Below are 20,679 nucleotides of genomic sequence, written 5' to 3' on the forward strand. Positions count from 1 at the left end.
ACAGCTGCTTCTAACCTCCTTGCCTAATCTCCTCTGCTGAGACCCCCCCGTCAGGAACCCCCACCAGCTGTATCGGGACCACCTGGGCCCCACTGCTCACATGAGGTCAGACCCCCAACTGCAGTCCTCAGCCTCCGCCACACACAGTGACCTTGATGTGCGTGTGGGCCACCCGAAGCGTTGCTCCCTCTCGCCTTCACCATATCATCTTCAATGGGGGGGGTCATCCAGCCCCGGCTCCGCACCCGATCAGCATCCCCGTCCATCAGAGTGCGTAGTGTCACCTGGAGTAAGGGGGCAGCGCCCATACGGACGCGGTCAGCAGGCATGACAGCTCAACCCTCCCTTCGAGGTGTCCGAAACCGCTCCCCAGTCCTCTCAAGTACACGGGGGGGGTGGGGGGTCAGCTGCGAGACACCATCGATGATAGCCTCGATATAGATGGGCTTCCAACAGCTTTGCACCTACACCTGGACTCTGCCATCTGTGAGTCTACCCTGCCAAGTGGGGCCACCCCAGTTCTGGACCCTTGGAAGTGAGCTTAGTGCTCAGTAGATTCAGCAGAACGGACACATTTTCTCTGCTGTTCAGCGCAACCCAGAGCAGAACCGACGCATCTCTGCTGCTGTGTGGATTGGACCTGTCACAAAGACCCACATCGCCGCCGCACCTCATCAGAATTGCATCCTTAGTGCAGGCCCTCACACCCCTCGTCAATGGCAGCCTCAACAACAATAGAGACTCTCGCATTGCAGCCTTGCCACATCTCAGAATTGATGCATTGCCAGATACTTTGTTTAGCAGAGGTAACTGGGTCCCTGTAGCCGGCCTGCATTCCATCGTGGTTGGCCTGAACTTGTGACTTTCTCCTGGTCCAGCGTGACCAGATAACCGCAGTTGGCACTTTGTACTTTTTGGTGCCAGCCTCACTGAAATCTTTAAACTTGAATATCTACGGATCCACTAGTTTAATTTTTGTTGTTTAGCCTTGTGATATTTATTAAAATAAGTTCTATTTTTCCTAACTTGGTGTAGTATTCCGTTTGTGTGGTGTTTTCACCTTATTACCGTTTGGATTGTTGAATAAATACTCTACACATTGCCTCTAAGTTAAGACTAACCTCTCTGTCACAAGCTACCAGAATGTTGAGTGCAGATTAATTTAGGGTTGGCTTGTGCCTCACCCTCACAAGGATTGTTGTTGCTGCTTCACCAGCGCTCACATTCCAGTCAACTAACAACTCAATTTATTGCACTGACTATCCCTAAATTGTAAGTACTATTTCTCTTGGAAAGGGCAAACTTCTTTTTTTGGCATACTTCATCCTGTCAGCGTCCCTTAGGGTCAGTAGACTATTCCCCCCCCCCCCACCCCAAGTGACTTGTATATGCTTCCACTAGGGGTGGGCAAATAATCTGGGTTCAGGAGCTAAAACGCCTCCCCGTGAGATTTCTCAATGCAGGTAGGCACGGCAGGTCACGGCCATTCTCGTTCAGAAAGCTGCTGCTCGAATTGAACAACTACTTGAGTGGCTGAAAGAAGCAGTGTCCTCTTGTGCACCACGTGTTGCAGTTCATGCTTATTTACAGTGTGGTAAACTCTAAAACCGTAAAAATCTGCATGAGCAGCACAGTGTACCGAATTCTGCGAGCTCACAGAACACCGCAGAATTTCACAGAGTTTTAGGTAACTCCGTGGAATTCTGTAGAGGAGACTCCAACAGTTCCACCCACCCCCTGCTTCCACAGACTAGCCCCCAATCCTCTTCTGGGGGGACTTTGTGAGTGCACAAGCCTACCTCATGGACTTCAAACCACTTGTAGATGTCATCTCCCAACCCAAAGCTAAAGAACAAACCTTTAGGGATGATTGCCATTCTAACTTCTCTAGGCACCTCTGTGTCAATTCCACGATCTTCACTGGACTCTGTGGCCCTTCTGTCTTCATAGTCAAGTTCTTTCTGCCTCAGCTCATGTGCCAGCCAAATTTTCTTCTCCTCTAAAGCCAACTTCTTTTCCTCTAAGGCTCTCTCAGCTTTCACCTTTTTCTCCTCAAGGGCGTTTGCTGCATCAGCTTTCCTATCTTTCCTGTCTTGTTGAAGCCTTCTATATTCAGACTTGAAAAACTTTCTGAAAATTGGATCACTTTTAGCAGGTCAAACCAGGAAGTTGAGACCAACCGGCTATTCAACCTCGACGTCTGTTGTTTTGATGGCAATCCCTTGTCTTTATTGGTTCTCCAGGCAGAAAGGTGCAAAACATTTCTAATTCCTACTTATTGCAGTTTGGGGGGGGGGGGGGCAGAAGGAATACACTCTCACCCCAGCCAAGGGTCTAGGACACGTTTTACTATGTTACTTGAGTGGCTGTCAGAATGAGTGCTGCAGTCCCCTAGTTGCAGTTAATTTACAGTACCTGGGTACAGGTATTACCATACACTAAAAAATAAAAAATAAAAAAATGTAAACACTACACTAGAAACGTATAAATAAATTAAACATGCAAACCAGGTGTATACCAATTTTACCTTGTTGAACAGAGAGAGCACAAGCAAGTTTATCACTGGTTAGCAGGCGTAAAGTGCACAGAGTTCAACAGCCAACAAAAATAGGGTTCAATAAAAAGGAAAGAAATCCCAGTTGAACCAGTAGAAAGGGCAAATGTACCCAGGTACCACTCTCTATTTTTGGAGATGCAAAACATATGCATGTACTGTCCCTTACATAATTAAATAATGTGTGGAGCACATTCAAGTGATGTATGATCGCAAGCAAAAATCAGAGACCCATAAAAACGGAAGAAAGGACAGAGTTAAGAGACTATTGCAAATTATAGCAGTGACCCAGCAAGGGCATCAACAGCAAAAGCAGTCATTGGCAAGCAAACATTCCTTAAATCATTTTCCAAATTCCATTGGAAATCAATGACACAACATTTTACAGTTCGTAAATACATGCAAATGACTACTGCCCTTAAATAGAAACTGGGAAATAATTTTAGGTCTGGGGCACAAAACCGCTTTAGTTGACCCGCTATAGTTCTTGAAAGTCATATAGAATTATGTATGAGCGGTCTTGGCAGATTTATAGATTTTTAACACATTACAATACAAATAAATGAAAATACTTTCATGAAGGGGCTTTGGTTCTGCCGCCTACAGTGATCACTTTGCTGAATTGTCATTCACATTCTGGTTCAGTCCACAGGTAGCATTCTTGGAGAGGAGCAATGCAGCAGCTCCCATTATCCGCAGGCTTTGTTGGCACTGTCATTCACATTTCTGAGCAGCTCACCTGTCAATCACTGGGTGTTGGGAGAGTCGGACGCAGTGGGTGACAGCAATTTGCATGTTAATGTCAAGTTCGGCTGTCAAAGTGGGCCATGGAGTCTGATAAAGATATGCATACATTTATAAGAAGGAGCACAAATACCCAGGGCACGAGTCCTAAAAAAAGAAGTGGGGGGACGCCGACGGCACGGCAGGAAGTGACGTCACGAAAGGTGGCTTGCACCATCAGACTCATTGCCTCCCCTCACTCACTCATTAGATGCGAGTGCATCAGAAAAGCCAGCACGTGAGCAGCATTCTGAATGTGCTCTGATCTCGCCCCAGAGAGGCCAAAGAGTGAATGTGTGGCTCCATTTGCTCCAGTTATGGAGCTGCTGATAAAGTAGGTGGGGGGACGCCGTCCACCCGCGTGGTACCCCGACTCGAGCCCTGCAAATACCCCTCATCCAGGTTTAGTCGTTGTTTAAAAACAAAATTCTGGATGGTTTAGCTCTTTTCTTGAACCTATCTCCTTACTGTGCCCTGAGAGACACGAGACCTGTTTAGTCCCAAATATTAGCTGGGGTCCCCGTGCCCTTGGAGACAGCTGCAAGGGTTATAGAGCATGCCACGACTCTTGAGTATGAATATACTATTGGGAAATATTGTTGAGTTAAAAAAAGATAACTGTGAAGTTAAATGATTTTGCTTGTGATAAATCAGTAATGTTATAGAGGAAAAGCGTGCAGAATAGGCCTTTCTGTTAGAAATTGTTAGTATATCTTAGCATGCCCGAAAGCATCCCAAAAGCAACAAATAACATTAATATAATCACGCTAGAAATGAAACGGCATATTAGATCTTTTTGGGTGGATAAATTACGTGCGTTTTTCACATATACAATGGTAATAGAGCTTAGAAAAAGAACATCCATCCATTTAAACTGTAGGTTTCACTGAGTGGATAAAATGTGATCGGTGTTTTTAGTTTTTTAAGGAGCTGCGTTTGTTTGCAGCTTGTTTGTTAAGACAGCCTGGCATCGCCTCCCAAAACAGATATTCATGCAGCCTTGGCCGAGTTCCAGAGTTTATTTCATCCCAAATATGCATAGGGGTCTTGGGGTTAGTCCCTTTCAGCCATTGGGTTGCTTGGGTAAGCAGCCTTCAGGCATTTCTCATTGACCATCTCCCAAACAAAAGGAATTTGCTATAATAAAACAAGAGGCGCATTTTAAACACATTGTCTGCTGAGTGAGGCCAGCTAGATGTAGCTGAGTCTTAGTCGGCTTTGTGCATATTTGTTAAAGGGCAGCCCACAATGAAAGGTAGTACAACCTACTTTATAGAGTGCAGTCAACACTAAGGGCCTGATTAAGACGCTGGTCGACCGACTGTTCGATGGCTGCGATCCGATTCTGACCGCCGAGGCCGGGAAAATTCCCCCCACCTGATTACGATGCAACTGCTGCTACCGCGGCAGCCTCCTCTACAGCGGTGCACATACCCCCGAATATGTTGCGGTAAGTGCGAGCAAAATCACAGGAAAAATGTGATATGTACACACATGCATGACATGTGGTGATATGCCTTGTGCACCATGTATCCATTGCTGGAGTGTGGCGATCTGTGCACTGTCCAGTCAATGCGGATACATACCAGCGACAGACTTACCTGCATTCCGGTGCTCGAAGGTTGAACTCTTCTGGGTTCAGCTGCTGAAGTAAAGGGGGGACCTGGAGGAAGGGATCCACACCGGAGACTGTGGGGAAGAAGCTGATTTGGGTGAGTATGCACCCCGAATCCATAGTTTACGATGACTCGTGGCAAGAAGTCACACTGACATGGTCAGGTCATCAGAAACACACATCCCAATCCAGATGGCGGTACGAGATCCCTGTATTGCACTATGGATAGTGTTCTTCCATGGCCATCTCGGCGGTTGGAGAAAGTCTGTCGGAGTCGGTGGTCTTTCAGTGGTCAGTCGGAGTACAGGAGGCATGCATCATAATCCAGCGGTCAGACATACTGCTTCCAACCAGACCGCAGCAGTCCGACCACCTCCAACAAGACCACACTACCGTCATCGTAATCAAACCCTAAGAGTCGGCTGATACCGTTTGTCATTCTTAGGGTGAGTTATGAGTGCAGCTGTAGTAGTTTATTACTGTTACTATTAATCCTAAAAAACTCTATCACCAACTGACCCCCTAACCTGGGCCACATTTACTCTGCCTAATCTCTGATTTGTCGCCACACACAATATTGAGCGCTAATGCTCAGCCTATTGTGTCACTTCCGTCTTCCACCTTTTTATTTCAGCAGCTCTAACCAACCTCCAGGCCATGGGTATACATCTTTGATGAACCAGATCCATAAACTTGCAACAAACTTCTGTTTATTAGGGTGCACCCAAAGCCTTAACAGATATGTATGAGTTTTAACAGGCTGATTCAAATGCACAAATCTTCAATTTAAAACCATGTCATATACACCAAAGCTCTGATTTAAAAATAAAAATGTTAGGCTAATTAAGAAACATGGGACATTGCAGAGTGTATTTTATCCAGAAAAAACAAGTAAACAGACTTAGGGGCTGATTACGATTCCGTAGGAAATGGCTCCCACCCTTGGTAAACAACTTGCAAGAAGGCATATGTAATTAATAGAATGGCACTTATCTTTAGTAGTAACTTGTCAATATTCATTGTACTGTTGATCACGTGGGGTTGATTTACGTTGCACTGTCACTTTAAAAACACTGAGAAAATGTAATCCCATGTTGAGTGAACAAGGCTCGCAAGAGCTGAAACTCGTATCGGCATTGGAAGAATAAAGTAACTTCAGCACGAAATTCGGTCCGTGTCCGCAATTTGTGACTTGGATTCATGTCGTATATGTTATATATATATGAGTCCTGCAAGAGGGTTGGTTCCTGGGATCCAGTTCCCGTAGTCAGGTGGCGTGTCAGTCACGGCAGCCCCCACCGCCGAGTAAAATTAATGAATTGCAAAGTTTTACCGTAGTAAGTATCACAGGCACTCAGAAAGGTACAGCTGGTGAAGGTTTATTTCGAAAGTCACGCTATATATATATATATATATTTACATATATATATATTCACTGGAAAAATCAAAGGTCAAAGGAACAATACAATTAGGCTCAGATTTCACTTGTACAAAACCACTGAAATTCAGCAGTTATAGTTACCTGAGCTAACTATAAATTATGCCCACACAATGCACAGCTTATGACCTCACATATTATGTCACTCATGACATGGTCAGTGGTATCACTCATGACATCGCTGATATCATACAGTGAATGTGTTTTGTAAACATTTCTGTATATATATATATATATATATATATATATATATATATATATATATATATATATATATATATATATATTTAGCTACAGCATAAGTTAAATTGCTATTCTTTCTGAACTACTAATATGTCATAAAATTTCTAACATTGCTCATCTGGGTGGCTGTGTGACTGTATCAGTGTGTGAGTGGGTGTCTGAGTGGCTGTATGTGTGGGTGAGGGGCTGTATTGGAGAGTGAGTCGGTGTCTGACTGGCTTTATTGGTGAGTTACTGGCTGTGTGAGAGGCTGAATGGGTGAGGCAGTGGTTGTGTGAATGGCTCTATGGGTGAGTGAGTAGCTGTTTGTATGTATATATGTAAATGAATGGGTGTGAGTAGCTGTATTGGAGAGTGACTGTCTGTTTGAGTGGCTGTAGGGGTGAGTGAGTGGGTGTGTGAGTGAGTGGTCATTCCCATTCACACATGGGGATGTGTGAATGGGAATACAAGTTGTTCTGTGGGTGTGTGCATGGTTGTATTGGTAAGTGGCGGTGTTAGTGGCTGTATGGGTAAATAAGTGGGTGTGTGAATAGTTGTATCAGTGTGGGTCAGTAAGAGTGTGCTTTTTTGTCTGAGTGCATCTGTGAGTTGGTGCGTGAGTCTCTGAGTGGGTGCCGGAGTGGGTTTGTGAGTGGGTGCATGAGTTTCTGAATAGGTCATGAATGGGTATGGGAATGTCTAAGTCAATAAGTGGGTCTGTGAGTGGGTGCATGAGTGCCTGAATGGATGCATGAGTGTCTGAGTGGGTGCATACGTCTCTGAGTGGGTCTGTGAGTGGGTGCATGAGTGTCTGAGTGGGTCTGTGAGTACGTTCATAAGTATGTGAGTAGGCCTGTGAGTAGGTGTCTGAGTGGGCTGTGAGTGGGTGTGTGAGTCTCTTGTTGGGTCTGGGAGTGGGTGTGTGAGTGCCTAATGTGTCTCAGTGAGTGCTTGAGTGTCTGAGTGGGTCTCTGCATGGGTGTGTAAATCTCTGAGTGGATCTGTGAGTGAGTGCATGTGTGTCTAAGTGGGTCTGTGACTAGATGCACATGTTTCTCAGTGGGTCTGTGAGGATGCACACAAGTCTCTTCGTGTATCTCTGAGGGGGTGTGGGAATTACTTAGTGGGTGTGGGAGTGGGTGTGTGAGTCTGAGTGGGTCTGTAAGTGGGTGCACAAGTGGCAAAACGGATCTGTGAGTGGGTGTGTGAGTGTCTGTGTGTCTGTGAGTGGGTCTGTCAGTGGGTATGTGAGTGTATAAGTGGGCGTGTGAGTGTCTGAGTGGTGGGGGAGTGGGTGCATGAGTGCCTGAGTGGGTTTGTCAGTGGGTGCGTAAGTCTCTGGGTCTTTAAGTGAGTGAGTGAGTCTAGGAGTGGGTATTTGAGTGGGAAAAACAGTGTGAGTGGGTCTCTGAATGAGTGCAATAGTGGTTGAGTGTGTATCTGAATATATTTTTTTCCTTTTTGCAGCTATATCCACGAATACGTCCTAATGTTACATGGGGCCATGCTGAGCACATGAGGGAAAAAAACAGATTTATTTATGTCTTCTTCAAAGACCTCCACCCACGGGGTCAGGGTACCTCTACCCTGGCCCCTTATATTACTTTCATACGTTACTATGAACCCCCTCGGAGAATGTCCCATTATGTAAACCGGCGGCTGCAACTTTCTACACAGGTTGTGGCCACCCAATCACAGCATTCCTGTGTGTGCATGCATTTGTGACACATTGCAACGTATTTGCAAAGGCTTAATTGCGCTAGGTAGAAAAATTGGGAATTTATTTAATATCCCGAAAACTCATTGATGGATTTACAACAAGTCATAAAAAGCACACTTTCTGGACCAAGATCTAGCTTTCTGCCAAATGTGGTGTAATTCCATTCAGTGATTCGGGCTGTATTCCTGTCTAAAATTCCTAGGAGAATTAATTTAGGTACACTTTTTTTACCCCCCTTTTTTTCTGTCCTCGCTTGACGGATTACTTGAAACCTGTGATTCAAGGCAGATCACTTAATCTCCCCGTGCCTAACAAAAATGAATGTGTCCATCTATAAGGAAACTGGTGCTCGTGCAAAGTGCTCTGATACCCGATGTCTCGGGCCTAGTTCGTGCTATATAAAACTAAAGAAAATTTTTTATTAAAAACACTTTTCACATGGAAACTAGAGCCTAACTATAACAACCTACTAGCAATCACCTGTTGATCATTTATATATACTTTTTTTCATGTTACCATATTGTACGATACAACAATGTGTATTTTATTCATAAGAACTTCCCTGTCTTCCATGCCCCCCTTTAAATTCAAATAATAATGTAATTTAGAAAGCCATTTCTTTTTCTTTTTTCTCTCTATCAGGAGAACTTCAATTTCTGGAAACTGGAAGACCAACACTGGCTCTGCAATGCTTGAGCAGATCGCGATGTCGGACAAGTAAGTCAGAAATGAATGTGCCATTTACGGGGTATTTATGGTGTGGAAATCAAGATTTTCCAGCAATAAAAACTAGTAAGTCAAAAAATAAGGATAAGGAAAGCAGTAAGTGGATGGGTATAGTTGGGGGGCGGGGGCTATTCCAACATGGTTTGAAGAACGCCCAAACTATGCCTACTCTTGGATGAGGTTTTAGGATGTCTGACCATGATTAATTTGGACAATAGAGCTCATTCCATAATGTTAAGGATATGGGATGCAATCACAACCGTAAAGTATACTAAGCTATTTTGTGACGTAGGAATTGGGGTACAATGTGATCTAACCAGGAGATTGGGGTGTGCTGAGACCATTGACGGTTTAAGTTTCATCATGGACTGGTGCATGCTCGCTGAGAAATTTTGTTATATGGTTAGAGGCTTTATCGAAATTTTGAAAAGTTTTATGGACTCTGGATGAGATATCAGGCGTTTTCATTTGGTGGTGATAGCTCTTCCTCACTCTCCGTTGCTCACCTCATCCCAGCGTTTCTAATTTTGATCGCTACGCTCTGATTTTGGTATCTGCTCATGGATCTTTCAACATTCTTTTTATATAGGATACATTGTCAATTTGTGATTTTTCATACCTAAATAAAACATTGTTGATTAAAAAAAAAGCCATGATAGCAAGTAATATTAGTAATTTGTTAAAAGTGCATGACCTATATGAGTATATGCTTATTTAGACTTGTAGACCTCGGATTATGCAAGATGCACTGAATGACTGTGACCCATGTGCAAATCTCAAACAGGAGTTTGAATATGATTTGGAATGAACGGTTTTGTAGGAATTACTGAAACCTGCATTGTTTGCCAACAAAACGTTTACCATGAAAAACCTGGCAAAATTTCTGCAGGAAGTCATCACATATTCTGAGTTTGCTCTTCTCAGAATGGGTGAAAATACATGCAATTAGTGCATTATCACCCATTTTAAGGTGTGGTAATCAGAATTTGCAGTTAGCCACACAAATGTGAAATAGTGTACCCCGTAATGCAAATTAGGCTTTTCTTTTCTTTTCTTTGTGCTGGATTGAAATGAAGGCGTGCGTAACAAATCAATCTTACCCAGCTGATAAGCAAATCAGTGTATTACCTCCTCGTCTATCGTCCCAACCCAAGCCTGACAAGCATGTGACTCCATATACAGACATTGTCTACCTTACCAAGCCAAAACAAACCTTCACACCCTTCCAATACAGTATATCTCCTCCTTATAATTAAATGCTTATCATCACGTGAATTAGGAGGAAGCGAACTCCCAAGTAAATCTTGAGCAAGACAAAACTACTCACAGAAAACGCTTGATTTCTCAAGAATTGAAATAAAAGAGTAATTCATGTCTCAGACAGGAGTAAACACATCTGCACATAGAACAATCCTTCTGAATCAGTTTATGTACCCTGAAATTGAATTGATAAAAAGGTGCACACCTGCTCTTGTCATTGTGATTTCAATGTCATCATATGTGCCGAAAACACAAAAGTGCAAAGGATGCTTATCCAACTTCTTAAACACCTATCACGAAAATCACCGCCTCTTTCTCATTGGACCAGGTTTGAGGCACTTGTCTGTGATAAAATTTAATTATAGCACCCTGAATTTTTAAAGATGATTTCTTAAGACAATAAAGCCGAATTGAAATAGAACTTTGTGCTTTAAGTAAAAAGAAGTGTTTTCCTATTGAAAATCACTAGTTTGTACTCAGACTGATCTTGGATATAGTTGTTAGCCACTATTGCCACCACATTTGCTGTTATGAAGTAACTAATGATATATTGCAAATACATTTTCCCACAGGAAAACAAAAAAAACGTGTTGTGTTACAATATTACTGACAATTTCATATAAAGGAATCATTTCCGATGGAGAAATCTTTCAACTATATTTTTGTATGCAGTGTTTCCAGCTGGAGCCATTGTGTGATATTTGTTATACAGAACCATACTGGTGAAGATATTGCTCATCAGAAATAAATATCTCAAAGTGCATATCTATATAAAATATATGGTGATCTCTCATAAATTAAAGAAGCCAGGGGCATATGTACAAGCCCCTATCGCCACGGGAACGTCACTTTTTGTGATGTTCCCGTGGTGATAGGGGCCTTGCCTTATGTACAAGGCAGCAGCCACTTAAAGTGGCTTAAAGCTGCCTTGTACATAAGGCACCCTTCCGCGCTAACTTAGCGTAAAAGGGGTGTGCAGAGGGTGTTGTGGTGGGCGTTCCACCGCCACACCCTTTGTATTTGACGCTGCACCCTATGTACAAGAATGGCGTACATAGTTGACAGCGCCAAAATTAAGACCAGGAAAATCCTGGTTTAAGTTGGCGAAAGTAGGAGAAATTAATTATTTCTCCTCGTTTTTGCTTTTTCCATTTGTGCTGCCCTATGCAGCACACAAGGAAAAAGCAAAATGCCATGGTTTGTTTATGTACAGGAAGGTGTCCCTTCCTGTGCATGAACAAATCTTTTTCACAATGCCGTATTATACCTTTCATGTGTGCTGCACGAAGCAGCACACATGAAAGTTACAAAATTGCATTTTAGGATTGTTTATGTGCAGGAGGGACACCTTCCTACACATAACCAATCCTCCCCTGCACCACGGCCGGACTGGCTACCGGGCAGTTGTGTGTGCTGCCGTGCTGGGGGCTAATTTCTTTGATCCCCATCAACGAAATAAGACCCCACCACAGAGAAATTAGCCCCTAGCTCGGCAGCACACACAACTGCCCGGTAGCCAGTCCGGCCCTGCCCTGCACACAGACACCCTTGCACTCTGGTGCAAGGGTGCCTGCGTTGGCGCTAAGTTGTTAAACTTAGCGCCATCATAGGGGGAAACGCAAGGCTGCACCACATTCTTGTAAATATGGGGCAGCCTTGCGTTTCCGAAGTGGCAGGCGTGTCATTAAGCCAAGGAGGCTAACCGCACGCTCCGCCACTTCATTGTACATATCTCCCCCCAGTATTCATTTTCTATGGACTGTTTTTAAAACCTGCTCCGTGCAATAATCCCATATCACAGAAAACTCGTGTTGGCAATAGTGAGAAATAATGAACTGGTGAGAATTGCGTGTGCTGCAAGCACTTCCTGGTGACGAAATGGTAAGGCGTGAGGCATGTTATTTGCTATCGGTGGTGTTACAGCAATGCCGTATATAAATAGTTTCCCCTATCAACGCTGATACCATAGCGTTTGATTAAAATAAATGCATTTCGCACGCAACACGACATGTCGTGTGGACTTTCACACCTCGCTGGGTTATTTCAGTTATAAGACTCAGCAGTTAGTCACTTGTTTTTGGCGCAGTAAAACTTATGACAAATTCTTCTCACGAGGCAACTGTTCTTCCGAAAGGAATAAACAGAAGTGTGTTTCTTGGACTCTGTTAAACTGCCTTTATTTGCCAGGAAGTTATATGAATCAAAACGTTCTAGTGCACCACATATTATGTTGCGAAAAGAAAAAATCCAGTAGTTCATCCGTATTTTGGCACGCAAATAAAAAAAATGAAAGGCACCAATTATTTATCTTAGAGAAGAATTAATTTTGCTAACACATTTAGTTTTCATCCCCTCACAAAAATGTTTTCTTTCGCCAAGAACTAGAATCATGAAAGCACCACTGTTGGCATTTGAAATGCAGAACGTTTACGTTTTTAGATCCACGAGCCTTTGTTTATCAGTTTGAAAAAATATGACCTGTTATTGTCGGCCATTAACAGTCATAAAATGTACACCTGCAAAAATTGCATCATATCCAAAGTCAACAAAAGAGCCGGGATAGAACCATATCCTCACTCCCTGTCCAGGATTGCATCACTTGGGCAGGAAAAGCAAGGGAAATTTACAGGCTAGGAAATGATGTCAGTGAACATGTCCCAGGTGTAAGTGAGACTTATGTCTTGAAAAAACTGCAGTTTAAACACGCCGCCTAAACTCTTTATTAATAACTAAATCATATGCAATTGAAGTGTGACGGATAAGTACAATCCAAACGTGTGTGGTATGAACATTCTGACACACAATACACCGACACACACACACCAACACAATGATGTGGGTTTAGTTTAAATTCTATATATTTGGCCATTCTACTATATGCAATATATATAGTGGGAATTTACATGTGGGGATAGGAAAACAGGTGCCGATAAGAGGTGTATGATAGGCGTAACCTATCATTTGTGTAATTTTGTGTAATGTGTTTTTTTTAAGATACCATATTGTTGTTTCTATAATGCTGCGTTACATAGTCCCTATAACAAATGCACTGTGATTAACATGGAAGTAAACTGGTCTCTTGGCCAGCTATGGGCAAAGATGGCAGAGTGCATCGGAGCTCCAAACAGCACATCCTGCTTGAAAACAAATCCTAAAACTGGTAGTTGTTGCAGGTCACGACCAACAGGGAATGAAGCTGGCAAGTGGGCACCTTAGGGCAGCATCATAAGAGGCTGATTGGACTCAAGATTAGCAGGAGGAGATACAAAAGAGCACAGGGATTGTGTAGCTCAGGTGCACACGCATGAAGAGTGGTGGTGTGGGGAGGTCTCAGTTTCTGGGCAGCTCACAGGTCGCAGTGTGTGAAAAAGGGGTGAGAGTACCAAACACGTAAGGCCCTGGACACCTTGGTAGGTGGCATCAGATCTGGATGGACCACAAAAGTGTGTTATTTCTGAGCAAATATTAGAAGATACGAATTGTTATGAAGAATCAGATATGAGATTGGTGAAACACAATCGATAACTGACTCTGACTGATCCCAGACTATGTGCTGAATGCGACAGGGCGATTGGCCTTAACCGAGGGAGACCTTTTATTGATGCTCGAAGTGAGACATAAAATTAAATTATTTTATTTTATTTATTTTATTTATAGTGTTTTGTATAGCGCGGACAAGACCCGTGGGTATCAGAGCGCTTAACAAGGAAAGAATTACATATAGAAATTATAATAGCAGTAATAACAAGGAAAGAATTACACATAGAAATTATAATAGCAGTAATAACAACAAAATAGATATGAGGTAGAAGGCAATATACTGTATGGACGTGATTAGATATATATTCCTAATGTCTGTGCAATTAGCATTAGATGGCGAGCAAGGCTTGGCTTGTGTCATGGTAACAAACCAAGCTCGGTGAGGTAGGGTTATAAGGCATTCCAGTGCATATCAAGGATAATATGGATAAATAAATAAAGTGAGGTAGAGGTTATATAGTTTTGTCTGTGAGATATAGTTATAAGTTCACAAGTATATGAGGTAGCAGTAATGTGTCTAGCCTCGGCTTGAACATGGCAACAGTCAATTATCAGATATTGATCTTCCAATTTTTCATGAAGAGGACAACCCTCTGTTAGCGTAAATGATCATCCCAGTAATCCGTGGGTTTCTCTATGTAGGGTATTTACTCATCAAGTGGCTCTTCAGTTCTCGTTTGAATGTTACTGTATTTTGAAACTTCCTGATGTTTGGAGGGAGTGAGTTCCAGATTCTGGGGGCAGCTCCGGAGAATGCTCGGTTGTAGGTCTTTATCTTGTGGAAAAAGGCTGGTCGCAATAGCAACTCTTTTGCGCTTCTAGTTGTTCTGTTACCTCCTGATAGCTTAAGTTTCTTGGCTAGGTATCTAGGCATGTTGTAGTGAACCGCTTTATGTGTACTATTATATCAAATTAAATACTGGAGTGTGGTCCATAAGGGGGTCCCGTGACTATTGCTCATGAAGGCACTGTATATTCTCTATAAAAGTGAAGATTTGCACTGCTCCAACAGGATACAATAGGACCACCTGAACAGAGAAATAAACATTTTTACAAGAGTGCCAGCAAGAAAGAACTGACCCACCCTCTGCCAGGGGGTTGGTGACAGCGCAATCTACTGAGGATACAAAACCATTCCAAAGAGAGATAATGATGGCAGTGGAAAATTCCAAGGCAATGCTCAAAGAAAAAGTAGATTCAGGAAGCCCTGGGTTTAACTAGGGATGGACGAAACTTACGGAATTTCACTCTTTGGAATTCCGCGGAGTTGCATAAAAGCTCAGCAAGATTCCGCAGAGTTCCTCAAGCAGTGGATTTTGACATGCTACACTGCTCTAGATGTTTTTCAGTGCTAGGAGCTTGTCCCAGACTGTAAAATCTGCACAAACGGCACCACGAAGAGTGCCAGAGGGTGCTGCTTCTTTCTGCCTACCAAATAGATTTTCTACTCGAGCGGCAGCTTTTTCAATACCATAGTAGTGACCTGATGTGACCGCCCGCTTTGAGAAATCTTGTCGGGAGGCGTTCTAGCACTTGTTTTCCTCGCTCATGCTCGCCAAATTAAAGAGGGGAGCCGCCCATGAGGAAAAAACTCTGCCACATGTCGGTTGGCAGAGCGCGGAGTGGGCAAAACTCTGCCGGCTGGGCAGGATTTATCGCCCCCTACTAATAGGACCCGTACCCTCCAGCTATGCCCCGCCTCCCACCAATCTGACACAGACATGCAATATCCCCACATTGAAATCACCAAGAGATTCAGGTGAGGTAAAACGGCCATGTTTAATCACAACACTGTATAAACATGACAAGCAAATAACATGCATATCTGATATTCACAATCACATTTTAAAACATCTCTTGCTCCTCTCATGTTCCCAGCCCTAAGGGAGGAGCCCCATCTGGCTCGCATCTCGCAACTGGGTATCCTACGCCAGGTGCCGCGCACCTGCCCCTTAGAGTGGTGGGACTGCACCTCTGGTCCTTGTCCGCCATTACCGGGGCCCAGCCCTCGACCACCAGGCTTCCCTGGGACGCCCAGGAGGCTCGAAATCTGTCACCCTAGCCTCCCCAGCCGGTGGTGCCTTCCTCCCAGCGGAGAGCTTACCATATCCCCCCTCAGTGCTGGCCTATGGAGTCCGCCAGGTGGCCTCCTATCCATTGTGTTAATCACTGTTTACTGATCGCAGGTCTCTTTTCCGCAACAATGCCCCCCCAAACCACTATTCTAAGGGACAGGTGGGTGGGAGTTTCAAAGTCCGGTCCTGGATCGCGGTGCAGGCTACGGGGCAGTCAGGTATCCTGGAGTGGTAGCGGGAACAGAGACCCCGGTCACAGGGAGTTGACCCTAAATAGACCAAAGATCTCCGCCCCCTACCACTCCGGATACGCATCACCGCCTCGACCCGGAAGTGAAAGGCGGCCGGCTGACGATTGGGCCGCCCGGCCGCCCAAACCCCACCAATGACCATGGGCGGGGTCCGGAGGCGCCAGGTCCTAAGTGCGCGCGTCCCGATTTTCCGCGCTTGTCATAGGACCCGTACCCTCCAGCTATGCCCCCGCCTCCCACCAATCTGACACAGACATGCAATATCCCCACATTGAAATCACCATGAGATTCAGGTGGGGTAAAACGGCCATGTTTAATCACAACACTGTATAAACATGACAAGCAAATAACATGCATATCTGATATTCACAATCACATTTTAAAACATCTCTTGCTCCTCTCACGTTCCCAGCCCTAAGGGAGGAGCCCTATCTGGCTCGCATCTCGCAACTGGGTATCCTACGCCAGGTGCCGCCGTCTGCCCCTTAGAGTGGTGGGCCCGCACCTCTGGTCCTTGTCCGCCATTACCAGGGTCCACCCCTCGACCACCAGGCTGCCCTGGGACGCCCAGGAGGCTCGAAATCTGTCACCCTAGCCTCCCCAGCCGGTGGTGCCTTCCTCCCAGCGGAGAGCTTACCATATCCCCCCTCAGTGCTGGCCTATGGAGTCCGCCAGGCGGCCTCCCATCCATTGTGTTAATCACTGTTTACTGATCGCAGGTCTCTTTTCCGCCACAAGGGTGGCCAAGGCCCTCAGGTCTGACACCCTCCCCACCTGCGTTCAGAATAAACAACCAAAGTTCTCTTATAAAAGTGTCCGTCCCTAAGTTTGACAAGTGTACCCCATCTTGGTGGTACATCGCTTCTCCAGAAATCATCCGGTGTTGTATGGAGCGCTAGCGGCCCTTCGCTGAGCACAACCTTGCCAGTTCACCATTTAATCTCCTCACTGAAACGTTCAATGATCTTGCACGCACTCCTGGGCCCCTTGTCCTGCGTGAGAGCATGCCTGACCAAACAATCCTAGCTGATGGAAAAATATGCCCCAACCAGGCAAACTCTCCAGTAGGGCCTCCTTGACTGCCAAGCGTCCTCTGTCGACCATGTCGTTGCCTCCCAAGTGCAAGATAATCCAATCAGGAGACTTGTGCCCTTCCTGCACCCTGAGATCCTCGACGAGCCACCTTAAGTGTTGGATTCTCATCCCCCCGACGCCACGCCACAGGAATTCGGTCTCGCTCAAGTCTGCTGGTTTCACCACCTGCCGCTGCTGCAAGCGCACCGTCGCGTGACGCACAAACGAGTGCCCAAGTACCCACACCACCGACGTGGGCATACTAATCAGAAGGAGAGAAATGACTCCGTTAAATACAATCCGATATGTGACCGCCACAGTTTGACATAACAATTCTGGCCTGACATATCTCTTGTATCACTCCGATGTCCAGCGCCCAATGCCCTTGACAGCGTCGGGGGCAAGGCCTGCCCTTGCCGCTAGAGTGGCAGCGCCAATCCTAAAGGAATGTGAAGAGAATCCTGCTGCTCCTAACCCCAGCTTACCCAGAGCCAACCCAAACACTGCTTTAAACTGATATTGGGACAGGCAATCTCCATTCTCGTGAATGAACAGGGCCAGCTCCCCCCCCCAAGCAGGTCGCAGGGCCAGGTACGCCTGCATATGGGATACGGGGCAGGCCGCTTCCCCCGGAGCGGGCCGTAAGCGAATGGTGGCCCCCATACCCGCCTGATCAGTCTTGGAACGTCTCAAAAGACCCACCAGCCCCCCCAGAGAAAGCACTGTATCACAGAACTGCAGGCCCCCCACCATGGTCAGATCTGGAGGCCCCCACTATCTCACCCAGGCGGAATGCCCCATAAAAGGCTAAGCAGAAGGCCGCCCTCATCAAGACTCTTTCAAACAGAGAGTCACATATTGAAGGTAACACCCCAAGAACATCAATCAAGGTCGGGAGATCCAGAGGCCTACAACAATCCCGCCTTGGCCCCTCGAGTCTAGCCCATCCTGCCACGGCCTTCCTGACTAGGAAGGAGGCCCCCGGGTCCCGCTCCCCCGCCAGTTTAGCAAAGAAGGCTATCACAGAAAGATTAGCCCTAGCATAAGCCACAGCTCTGATCCCTTAATGCCAGTAGAAAACCATAGATCATCTCTGGAGAAAAGATCTTTGATGTCCCTGCCTGTTCTACGAATGACCTGTAAGCATTAAAATGTTGCTGATAAGCACGTTTGGTGCGATCATTCAGGGCGGCAAATATCTAGCGGGGCTCCAATTGTCCACAGTGATGTAGGGAACATAGTCATGCGCTCTTCCGCCTGCGGGTGGAACCTCCGGAATTAATGCAACTTGGAACGAGACAAAGCATCAGCAGCGTGGTTATCAACACCTGGTATATGCGCAGCCCTGAAAGTTAAATTCAATCTCAAGCACGCCAGCACCAACAGTTTCAGTAACCTTAGCACGTGCTGGCAAGTGGCCCCCTGCCTATTGATGACTTGTACCACTGCCATGTTATCTGACCAGAAAGTCACTGCCCTGTCCCTGAAGCGCTCCGCCCAAATCGTGACCGCCACCCAAATGGGAAAGAGTTCCAAAAAGGCTATGTTCTTTGTAAGGCCCGCCTCGTGCCATGAAAACACCCACTGCAACATGGAACTAAAAGTCTCAAAGTACTTGCAAGAAACCGCCCACCCCATAGGCATACATTTGTCATAGTAGAACTGCTGGTGTACCTGGAAGCCTAGTAAATGGTAATCATCCGGGTGGACGGGCAACAGGCGAAAAGCTGATTCTATATCTGTTTTAGCTAACAATGCCCCCCCCCCCAGATCCCTGACTTTCTGGACAGCGGCATCAAAGGACGAGTACGTCACAGTACACAGCGCTGGATCAATGGGATCATTTACAGATGAACCTTTTGGCGCAGAGAGGTTATGAATCATTCTGAACTGTCCCGGCCCTTTTTGGCACCACCCCCAGTGGGGAACATACATACGTCTCCCAAGGGGGAGCCGGGAACGGCCCCGCCACCCGGCCTAAAGCCTGCTCTTTCTCCACTTTAGTGACCACAACTGAGGAATGCGTTCTCGCTGACAACTGGTTGTTGCATTTGCTAATGGGAGGGACATGCAAAGTTAGAATGCGAAAACCTTCAGAAAAAACGTCAAACAAAACTTTGGCTGCTGCCCTGTCTCGGTACAAGTCCAGCCAATAAATCAACCTTCCAATATCAACCGGTGTAGGCAGGTTATGCCTGCGGGGGCTTGGTATCCCTGGGAGCTCCCCCCCCCCACACTCTTTAGCTTTCTTGTTGCACTTGAATTCGGGAATGGAGGAGTGACCACAATAGGCACATGCGTGTTTAAACTTCCATTGCCCAGGGGGCCAGGTGCACCCTTTGCTATTGAAAGCCCAGGAAGCCCCCCTCTTCTCCCCAGGCCCTCCTTGGGAAGTCCGAAAAGGCTGCCTAGCTGGATGCTACCTACTGCTTACACTCTCCAACCATGCGTTCACCTCCACCTGATCCCAGCCAATGCCTGGATTTTCTTCCTTCGCCCACCGAAACTCCCTATCATAATTCAACCAAACCATGCCCCCATGAGTGGAGTGTGCCTTCACAATCTTGTTAGTGTAAAACACCAGCGGAATAGCCAACTCCGGCCTTTTCTCTAGTAAGACTGTGACAAAAACATGAAAACCAAACAGCCAGTTTGTCAATGTCTCCTCGACCCTCGGTCTCCTATCCCTGAAGGATACCTCCTTGCCATCCCTTTCTTTGTAATCTACATCACTTCTCTTGGGCCTGCTCAGGGAAAATATGTCAACATATGCGCCTTTCCAGATTTTCTCTCACACCTCTATACTCACGTGTGTCGCTAGCATCCCTGACTGAGACAACACATTCCCTTGCATTCCCGTCAGTACCCCCCCTATCTCGCTGCTCCTGGCTGCAGTTTCACCCAGCTTACCTCCGATAGGTACTGCAGCCAGCGCTGCTGCGGGGTTCTGCGCTCCAATTGCCATGCTGGGGATTGTCCTGCGCGATTCTACTACCAGCGCCAGCTGTCTCTGGATATCTTGTAATGCCCCCTGCTCTGCCGCCTGTTGCGGATCCCAAGGCGCTGCCGCCCCTGCGCTCATTCTTTCTACCACCCTACTTGGAGCCGATAATTGCTCCACTAATGTGGCCACTGATGCCGGCAAGCCCTCTATTGGGTCCTGCGTGACCGCCGCTGCGGCCACCGGCTGCGGTGGGAGCACGGCCGGAGAATCCACCACCTTGGTCACCCCTCCCCCCCAGGGGCTAGTGCCTTCAGTGCCTCCCTGATCTCCGTTAATAATGACCCAACCGGGTCTGATGGCGTGGGTGCCCCAGTCCCTGAAGAGAGGTCTGTGCCCTGTGGCACCACCTTTACTGGCGCCGGACTGGGTGTGGGGGCCACTATGACCTCGACCTCGGCTGGAGGAGTGGGGACG

The 20,679-nt window shown here is 46.1% G+C and overlaps 1 protein-coding gene across 1 annotated transcript in view; it reads left to right on the top strand.

Annotated features, from left to right (window-relative positions):
* SYN2 (synapsin II) overlaps nucleotides 1-20,679 on the top strand; it is a 1,078,985-nt gene that overhangs the window by 801,744 nt on the left and 256,562 nt on the right. The window contains exon 8 of the mRNA XM_086938961.1: nucleotides 8,978-9,052. Coding sequence (XP_086795087.1) covers nucleotides 8,978-9,052 — 75 coding nt within the window. The remainder of the gene's footprint in view (nucleotides 1-8,977; nucleotides 9,053-20,679) is intronic.

Source organism: Lissotriton vulgaris, chromosome 9 (genome assembly GCF_964263255.1).
Source record: "Lissotriton vulgaris chromosome 9, aLisVul1.2, whole genome shotgun sequence".
NCBI lineage: Eukaryota > Metazoa > Chordata > Amphibia > Caudata > Salamandridae > Lissotriton > Lissotriton vulgaris.